At 13.4% G+C, this 9,589-nt stretch overlaps 1 protein-coding gene across 1 annotated transcript, besides 41 other annotated features; it reads right to left on the reverse strand. All coding sequences in view use genetic code 6, as the record gives it.

Annotated features, from left to right (window-relative positions):
- The first annotated feature begins 14 nt into the window (after window positions 1-14).
- Window positions 15-80: a microsatellite.
- Window positions 15-85: a microsatellite.
- Window positions 16-80: a microsatellite.
- Window positions 86-485: 400 nt separating the features above from the next.
- Window positions 486-565: a microsatellite.
- Window positions 490-596: a microsatellite.
- Window positions 597-1,221: 625 nt separating this feature from the next.
- Window positions 1,222-1,266: a microsatellite.
- Window positions 1,267-1,282: 16 nt separating this feature from the next.
- Window positions 1,283-1,324: a microsatellite.
- Window positions 1,325-2,802: 1,478 nt separating this feature from the next.
- Window positions 2,803-2,875: a microsatellite.
- Window positions 2,803-2,891: a microsatellite.
- Window positions 2,814-2,870: a microsatellite.
- Window positions 2,892-3,649: 758 nt separating the features above from the next.
- Window positions 3,650-3,694: a microsatellite.
- A 142-nt stretch (window positions 3,695-3,836) lies between these two features.
- Window positions 3,837-3,876: a microsatellite.
- Window positions 3,877-4,106: 230 nt separating this feature from the next.
- Window positions 4,107-4,141: a microsatellite.
- Window positions 4,125-4,222: a microsatellite.
- Window positions 4,223-4,236: 14 nt separating this feature from the next.
- Window positions 4,237-4,332: a microsatellite.
- Window positions 4,333-4,466: 134 nt separating this feature from the next.
- Window positions 4,467-4,534: a microsatellite.
- Window positions 4,467-4,549: a microsatellite.
- Window positions 4,474-4,557: a microsatellite.
- Window positions 4,558-4,879: 322 nt separating this feature from the next.
- Window positions 4,880-5,895, reverse strand: IMG5_047510 (protein kinase domain protein; the record flags this gene model as incomplete). Its single annotated transcript, XM_004037580.1, has 2 exons — window positions 4,880-5,128; window positions 5,335-5,895. Coding segments are annotated over 2 exons (810 nt in total), but the record flags the coding sequence as incomplete, so codon positions are not given.
- Window positions 5,149-5,232: a microsatellite.
- Window positions 5,222-5,424: a microsatellite.
- Window positions 5,232-5,451: a microsatellite.
- A 50-nt stretch (window positions 5,896-5,945) lies between the features above and the next one.
- Window positions 5,946-5,974: a microsatellite.
- Window positions 5,975-6,673: 699 nt separating this feature from the next.
- Window positions 6,674-6,818: a microsatellite.
- Window positions 6,696-6,789: a microsatellite.
- Window positions 6,698-6,953: a microsatellite.
- Window positions 6,700-6,794: a microsatellite.
- Window positions 6,703-6,805: a microsatellite.
- Window positions 6,823-6,888: a microsatellite.
- Window positions 6,859-6,939: a microsatellite.
- Window positions 6,883-6,952: a microsatellite.
- Window positions 6,890-6,953: a microsatellite.
- A 219-nt stretch (window positions 6,954-7,172) lies between these two features.
- Window positions 7,173-7,225: a microsatellite.
- A 161-nt stretch (window positions 7,226-7,386) lies between these two features.
- Window positions 7,387-7,436: a microsatellite.
- Window positions 7,437-7,584: 148 nt separating this feature from the next.
- Window positions 7,585-7,632: a microsatellite.
- Window positions 7,633-8,221: 589 nt separating this feature from the next.
- Window positions 8,222-8,272: a microsatellite.
- Window positions 8,231-8,315: a microsatellite.
- Window positions 8,250-8,314: a microsatellite.
- A 552-nt stretch (window positions 8,316-8,867) lies between the features above and the next one.
- Window positions 8,868-8,964: a microsatellite.
- Window positions 8,921-8,986: a microsatellite.
- Window positions 8,987-9,421: 435 nt separating this feature from the next.
- Window positions 9,422-9,471: a microsatellite.
- Window positions 9,461-9,506: a microsatellite.
- Window positions 9,507-9,589: the final 83 nt, after the last annotated feature.

Raw genomic sequence — 9,589 nt, forward strand, 5'->3', positions numbered from 1 at the left:
TGATGTATATAAAAATATTTAAATATATTATTTATTTATATATTTATATATTTATTTATATATATATTTATATTTTTATTATTTAAATAATAAAAAAGTATAATTAAATCTACCGAAGATTTATATTTAAACAAAGAATAGTTATTACAAAAATATTTAAATTCTTTATAAGTTCTTATTTTAAAAATTTAAAAAATTATTAATTTAAAATTTAATAAAATATTTTTAACAACAGACAACAAAAAATTAATAATTCACAATTGTCTTTAATTTATACTGTTATGAATAAAAATTTTTGAGTACAATATAATTTATAAGAAAATATTATTATAAAAATGAAATATTTAATGTAAAAAATATATGTTTAATTACGCATAAATAAATAAAATATATAAATATAGATACTTTTTAATAAAAAGAATTCTTTTACAGCAGTTTTAAATTATGAAAGTGATAAATTAATAGATTAATTAAAAAAAGTAAAAATATATATATATTTGTATATATATATATATATATATATATATATATATATATATATTTATATAATTATAAATATTATATACTTAATATTATTTAAATTATATTAATATATAAAAGGGAACCCATAATAAATTATATATTCATAATTTAATAATGGAAGATTATTTAAAATTTCATAACACTATTAAATAATATTTAAACTAAAAAGTTTCAATCTTTGTTTTATTTCAATATTAAAAAATTCATAAGAAAATTCATAAAATGTTCGTATATTAACAAATTAACCAAATTAATATAAAATATCAATGGTATAAATATTACCTGAAACACTATTTGCTTTTCTATTGATTTTTACAATTTTAATTCCAGTAGTTTATATAGCTATAAAATAATTATTATAATTGAAATCAAATGATAAATTTGCAACAAATAATCTAAATATAGGAAAGGAATATTGAATTCTATAAATAATTAATAATAATAATAAAATTAATTTATTATTAAATAAATTTAAATTTAAATTATATAAATTATATTTTAAATATAGCATTTTTTTCATTTTATTTATTATAGAAGAAAATATAAAAAATAAAATAAATATATTGCTTACAAAACATATTAATTAACACATTTACCATAGATTAAACATAAATATTAAAAAAAATAATATAAAATAATACATAGTAATAAAACCATATTGATATAAAAACATTTAAATCTATATTTAAATTAAATTAAATATATTTAAATAATATATATATATATATATATATATATTTATATTAAATATTAACTAACTTATTTAAAATTAATAATATTTAAAAAATGATATTATAAAATTTAGAATAAAGAAAAATAAAATAAAATTCATTATAAAATGATAATATAATTTAATCTTGTTTTTATGATAATTAAATAGATAATTGTTTTTATAATTTTAATTAGAGAGAGTAATAAAAATATAAAATAAATAAATCATATATATTCATAAGTATCCAAATATAGCTAAGATTGATTAAAAAAAACTTAAAATATATGTTTAAATTAAAAATATTAACTAAAATTTGAATGATATAGTATAAATATATGAAAGTAACAAATTATTAATTAATAAAGTAACAATTATTTTTGATAATGTATAAATAACTGAAGGAGATTATATATTTTAATAATTAAAATAAATGATATAAGGTATTTTATATTTATAATAATTAAAATTGGATTTAAGGTATAAAAATAAATATATTATTTCAAAAAAAAAAAAGTTATTGTTAATTTTTAAGTAAAGATATACTTTAATAATTTTCTGAATTTTACGGCAGTTTAAACTTTTTAAATTATATAAAAATCAATTTATAAAAAACTAACTTGAATAATTAAAATTTAGAGTTTTATATAAATAATCTAATGAAAATAAATATAAAAAACATTACTGATTTATCTCTAAATATATCGTATATATATATATATATATATATACTTTTCATATATGTGTTTAAATTTTTTTATATATTTTTTTATATTAGTTCAAATAAATAATTAAATGAAAGCTTTTTCTTTTTATGGAATTATATTAATAGTCTGTCTTAATTAAAATCATTAACTCTTAAATTAAATTATAATGATATTGATGGTAAAAATTTTACTATATTGGCCTTTCATATTTCAAAAATGATAAAATTAGAATACTTAAATCTAAATTTATCAAATAATATTATCAATAATAAAGGAATTTATAATTTTTGTGAAACTTTATGTGATAATTAATAAAGTTTTAAAGAATTTTCTATTAATCTAAAGTTTATTTTAAATGAAATAAAAAAAATATTAATTTAAATTATATAAAAAAAAAAAAGTGAAAATATATTAAATAGTGTTTCAATAAATTATATATCTTAATTTTTAAAATATTAAAATAAATTGAAGAAACTTTCAATAAAATTTTCTAATTATTAAGTAACATAAGAAAAAATAGAATAATTACCAATTTAAATTTTAGAAATGTATGATTTATAAGAATTAGTACTTGATTTAAGGTAATATTAATAAATACAAAATTTTTATAAAAATAAAATATATAAGTTATAATTTACTTGATGATTCGTTTATTTAAATTTTCGATATATGCTGTAAAATGATGATAAACTTAAAAAAATTGGATGTAAATTTTTCTAATAATAAACTTTAAAAAAATGGTGCTAATTTTTTAAATTCTTTATATAAATGCAATTATATGTAAGAATTGTCAGTTAATTTGGCGTAAATTAAAAAATTTAAATATTTTAATATTTATAAAAATATAAACCTATATAAATAGAAATTTAAATATTTATATATTTATATATTTATATATTTATATATTTATATATATTTATATATTTATATATTTATACATATTTTTATTTTATTAAGAAATAATAATATCGGAAATAATGTAGCTATTTATTTTAAGAATTTTTTAATGCATTCTGGTTCTATTAATTTTTTATATGTTAATTTAGAAAATAATAATATTGAAGTTAATTATGTAAATTAATTTTATAATTGTCTTTCTTTTAATAGAAATTTACAAAAACTTTATATGAACTTTAAGTTAAATTATTTTTTTATATAAATTTATATTATTTTTATATATTTTATTTTAGTGGTAATTAATTTTAGGATGCAAATAAAAGTTATTTTTTTTGTAATATATATTAAAATGATGTATTATATGATATTTAATTAGTTCCTAAGTATTACTTATCTATTATTTATTTTTAATGTCTATATTTTATATTAAATATTTAATCAACTAAAAAAAAGAATAATTTATAATAATTTCTTCTTATTTTTTATTGATTTATTTTAAAAAAAACTACAGAATAAAATTATATATTATATATATATATATATATTTTTTTTCATTTTCCTTCCCCATTTTTATTTTAATTTTTTATTTTTAATTAAAAAAGTAATTTAGTAGGACAAGAAGGAGAATTAGTAATAGATTTTTTTAAATAAAAATATAATTAAATATTAAAAGCGTAAGCATTTTAAAACCATATTGCTAAATATTTATACAGCGAATCTAATTATATATATAATGATATTTATTATTTAGAATGATATATTTTTTATTTAATAAAAGAAATATGCATACTAGTATATTTAATAAAGGAAAATGATATATATATATATATATATAATATATATATATATATATTTATATTCAATTAAAAATATTTAGATTTTCTTCCAAAAATACTTTAAATCTTAAATGATTTTCACTAGTCCCAATAATTTTACTAATTTCACTTTTTTAAATTTCCCAATTTTCTTTATTTTAATAATCTTTAATTACTTATTAATAATTATTAATTTATTTTTTATTATTTTATTTTTATATATTTTCTTATTATAGCGTATTATAGAAAATATTTTCATTTTAAATTTTTTTATTTTTTAAAAATTAATCTTTTTGTTTAGATGATGAAACATTATTTTTTTCATTTAAAATTTTTATTTTATCTTCTTTTTAAATATTTTTAAGACTTTTCGTTTTTGATAATTGTAAACTACTACTTTCATCATTTTATAATAAATCATTTATACTCTTTTATAATTAATCATTTTTACAATAATATAATTAATCATTTTTCTATAATTAATCGTTTTTACCATTTTATTATAATTAATCATTATTGCCATTTTATTATAATTAATCTTTTTTACCTTTTTATTATAATAAATCATTTTTTCTGTTTTTTAAACTTTTACTATTTTTTAATTTATAATTTTTACGATTTTCTAATTAATAATTTTTACTATTTTTTAAACTGTAACTTTTACCATTTTATAATTATAATTAATAATTTTATAAACCCCTTTTTAATTAATAATTTCTATTATTTTCTAAACTATTAATTCTTTAACTATTTTCTAAACTAGCACTTTCCAATTAACAATAATTTTCAGCTTTTTCTAATTAATTATTTCTATTTTTTTCTAAACTATTATTGCTTTAACTATTTTCTAAACTATTATTGCTTTAACTATTTTCTAACCTATTCTTACTTTAACTATTATTACTTTTATCGTTTTCAAATTCACAAAAATCCCTCAAACACTCAAAGACATTCAAAAAATCTTAAAAAACAATATATTACTGGAATTGTTTTTTTTAAGGTTTATATTTTAGTATATAAAAGATCACATTTATTAATTCGAAATCTTCAAAATTAAATTAAAACTCGAAAATAAAATCTAAAAAAGCTTTTAAGTTTTTTACATTTATTTATCCAAAAGGTTACATTTATTCGAACTTTTTTTAAAAAAAATCACCTTTTTTTATATATTATTGGCACATTTTTATTATAATTTTATGTGTTTTTTATTCTTCCTTTGTAAATTCTACTAAAAAGGGTTAAAATAAAACATGATTGCATACTTCTTCGAAACTAATACGGTTCTTAGAGTTTTTTTCAAGCATTTTTCTTAATAAATCTTTAGAAATTTCAGATACTTTAACCTATTTATCATATATAAGATTCATATTTTGAATATTATTTAATAAAACATCTTAGTTTTGACCATTCCAAGGCATTTTACCATACAAAAGTTCATAATAAAGTACACCTAATGACCAAATATCACATTTTTCATTCTTTTTATTTAAATTATCAAAAAAAAAAAAAAAAAAAATTATTTTTTATTAAAAAAAAAAAAAAAAAATTATTTTTTATTAAAAAAAAAAAAAAAAAATTTTTTACATATTCATCATTTAAAATAATAGATGGATCCATATATAACCCTGTCCCTATTCTCGAAGTCATTATAGAGTCTTTAAAGAAACACGAAAATTTTTTCTACATATTCATCATTTAAAATAATAGATGGATCCATATATAACCCTGTCCCTATTCTCGAAGTCATTATAGAGTCTTTAAAGAAACACGAAAAGCCAAAATCTGCAATTTTAACTTAAAAAACTTTCTCTTTTTTCTTATTTATAAGTATATTAGAAGGTTTTATATCTCTATGTGCTATTTTTTTACTATTTAATTCCTTTAACCCTTTAATAATCTACAAAAGTATTTTTTTAGCCTGATTTTCTGGTATTTTTTGACTTTGTTTGATAAAATCTTATAGGTTTCCTTTATTACAATATTCTAATATTATATAATAATTATTTTTAGTGATTGCGAAGTCTATTAAATTGACAATATTTTCACTTTTTAGTTCCTTCTAGATTTATATTTCACGTATTAGGTTTTTAGAAGATTATATATCGTTTAAAATTTGGTTTTTTCGGATAGATTTTATCGCTACTTATTAGGATGTTTAGAGATTTTTGCCTTTATATACTTTACTGTATGAGCCTGTGCCTATTATGTCATTTTCATTATAAATAAAGTGTTTTATTTATTTCATTTTTTGTTTTGTTTTTGATTAATGTATTTTTTTTTTGATTAAATTTATAATTTTTTTTTTTTTTTTTTTTTTTTTTTTTCTAACAAAAAAAATTCAATTATTTATATAAAATTTAATAGTTTTTTTTTTAATTTTCAAAAATAATTTTGTTATTTATAATAAGTATTATTATTAAGATTATCGAATAAACTATTAATTTTATCAATTTCATTATTTTTCTAATTACTTAAACCTAATTTTACTTTTTCGATTTCAATTCTATATTTATTATCCTTTTGACTCTATTCAAATAAAATCTAAAGCTTTTATTTAAGGTCATGATTTTCTCTTCTATAATTAGCCAATTCTTTTTCGAAACTTCCAATTTATTAAACTGCATTATCATATTCTTATGAGATTTTTCTTTAATTATATAAAAAAATTAAAAGTATATATGAAATTAAATACTAATTTAATTATTTAGAACGAATAAATTCCCTTTCTTTTATTTCTAATTCTTCCTATAAAAATTACATTCTCTAATCATCTTCAATTTTAGAAGTTTTATATTCTTCAAATAATATTTCTTATCTTTCTATTTTTTATTTATAATATTTTTTTTTGTTAAATAAATAAAAAAAAAAAAAAACTTAAAATGCTTGCTTAAGTCTATAATTATTTCTGAATTTCATATTATTCTAAAAGATCAATTTATTATTTTTCAATTTATTAATTTAAGTACAAATTCTGTTCTTTTTACTTTTCCATTTATTATAAGAATTCTGACATCTAAAGGACAAAAAAATTAGATATAAAGATTAATATAATATATATATAAAAAATATATATTAAAAATATATATAATATATGTATATAAAATATATATATATAAAAATATTTATAAAATATATATATTAAAATATAAATAAAATACATATTAATATGCACATAATAATGTATATAAAATGAATATAAAAAAATGTGTATAAAAATAAATATAAAAATGAAAATAAAGATATAAATAAAATACATATTATATTATAATAAATATAAAAATAATATATATATAATATATATATTTATGTATTTTTAATTACTTTTTGCTAACTTTGTTCAAGTTTTTATTCATATATGTCGATTTTCTATAATAAATTATGGTTTTCGTCTTTTATTTTTTTAATAATAAATAATTATTCTTCATTTTTGGAATGTAATTAAGCTAGTTCTTCTATATATATTTTTTTATTTTTAATAAAGGAAAAAAAAATAGAACCTTTTTGCATATTTTCTATATGTAGTTTTGTTTATAATTCTTTCTATAATTATTATTCTTTTATTTATTATTCTTTTAAGTTTGAGTTTTTAATATTTTAAAATTATGTTTATAAAACTTCAAATTTTTCATTTAAAATCAATAATTAATTCGATTAATCTTATTTTTCTTTTTTAAACTTTTTACTTAATTTTATAAAAAAGAATTTTCGTTTTCTTTTTCTTCTAAACTATTATTGTTATATATATATATAAGTTATTATATATATATATATATATATATATATATAAAATTATACTTTTGCTAAACTTTACTCTAGTATTTCTTTTATATTTTAATATTATCATGATATGGCTTGTATTTTTATATTTTCAAGTTGCTCTTCAAGATCATATATATGGTTTTATTTATTCAAATTCTTTTGAATTTATTCAATCTATATATAAATATATAAATATATATATATATATATATATATATATATAATTGGTCTTTATTTTTTTAAAAAAATTACTTATTTTCTTTCTTCTCTTATTTTATTTAAATATTATTCTTCCTATTCTAATTCTTCTAGTTCTGTATTTTTAACTTCTTTTTTAGTTTTATTAAATAATTCAAATTTAAATAAAATATTATTATTTAAAATACATTTGAAATATTAAAGTTTTAAATCTTTGTCCTAAAAATCTAAAAGATTTGTTTATTTTATATAATTTTACATATTTCTTTTTTTTTAATTTTTAAAAAATAAATTATTAAAAAAAAAAAAACTTAAAAAAAAAAATATTATATTTTTTAATAAAAAAAATAATAAAAATACAATATAAAAAATTTTTCTTTTTTTTAATAAAAAATAATAATATCAATAATTCATTTAACTATTTATTAAATTTATTAGAAATTTTATGGAGGTTCTTTCCCTTAAATCTTTGAAATTTCATAAATTTTTTCTTTTAAACATTCATTTTAAATTTAATTTTATTATCTTAAAACAGCTACCTATAGATATATATAAAAATAAAAAAAATATATATTTATATTTATATTAATATTTATGTTTAAATATATAAGTATAAATAAAAAATATTATATATATTAACAAATATATTATATAATATATATTAAAATTTATATATATATATATATATATATATATATATATATATAAATACAATTTTTTTTTTTAAATATTACTTCTCTACACATTTTATCATATTCTTAAAAAAAGTTTTTTTTGTTAGTTTATTATTAATAATTAACATTTTTACTATCATGCTCATCTAATTATTACGTTAATTCTTAAATTTTATTTTATAGAACTTTTAGATTATCTTACATTTATTTTTTTTCTTAAGGACTAGTGAAAGTTTTATCAACTTGTTGTTAAATTTAATTTTAATTTAACATTTCGCTTTCAAGTAATTACTTTTTATATTTAAGTTCTTAAACATACTTATTTTTAATTTCCATATCTTTATTTAATTGTTAATTTTTTATTATTCTTAAATTTCTATTGCATTTTACGCACTTCCTTAAGTATTTTTTAATTATTTTTATTATTCTATTTATTCTTTCAAGTTTTTAATTAAGTTTTTTTATTATAAATAATTGGTTTTGTTTTCATATAATTCATTAAGCAATTCTTTATATTTTTTATAATTCTGTTATATATAAAAAAAAAAATATAAAAAATATATTTTTATAAATAAATTAAAATGAATTATATATTATTTATATATATTTATATATATTTATAAATAAATATATATACATATTTATTTATTTATAATTTTTTTATTTATTTATTAATATTTATAATTATGTTTTTTTAATTTATTTTTTTTACATTTTGTATAAATGATGTTGAATCTATTAAATTTTTTGTATTTTCGAATGTTTACGCTTTTTAACGTTATTCTAATTAAAATATTTTATCTTAAATAATATCATTTTCTTATTTTAATTTTTTATTAAAATCATTTTTAATTATACTATTCGTCGCTTATGTTATTTTAATTTATTAACCTAATTAATTATTATTTATCATTTTATAGCCTGATCCTTATATTGTTGTTGGCTGTATTTTTATTTATGAATTTGGTGGTGGTGTTTACATTCTTGATTCTTTATCTTTTTTTTTATATAAATTATTATAAATTACTTTTTTTTGTTTACTTTATATTATATAATTTTATTATTAATTCTAATTTCCGGCATTAGACAATTAAAAATTTTCTTAAGAAGGTGATTATTCAAATTTATTTTGGTAATACATTTTATTTTATTTTAATTGTTTTTTTTTTTTTTTCTTTTATATTTTTTTTAATTTAATTAAATATTTTTTTTAGTATAACTTAAAAAAAAAAAAATTATTTATAATTTATTTATTTTTTTTTAAAATATAAAAATACTTATATTATAAAATAATAATATTTGTTTATC

The sequence above is a fragment of the Ichthyophthirius multifiliis genome, assembly GCF_000220395.1.
Source record: "Ichthyophthirius multifiliis unplaced genomic scaffold scaff_1120509250099, whole genome shotgun sequence".
Taxonomy (NCBI): Eukaryota; Ciliophora; class Oligohymenophorea; order Hymenostomatida; genus Ichthyophthirius; species Ichthyophthirius multifiliis.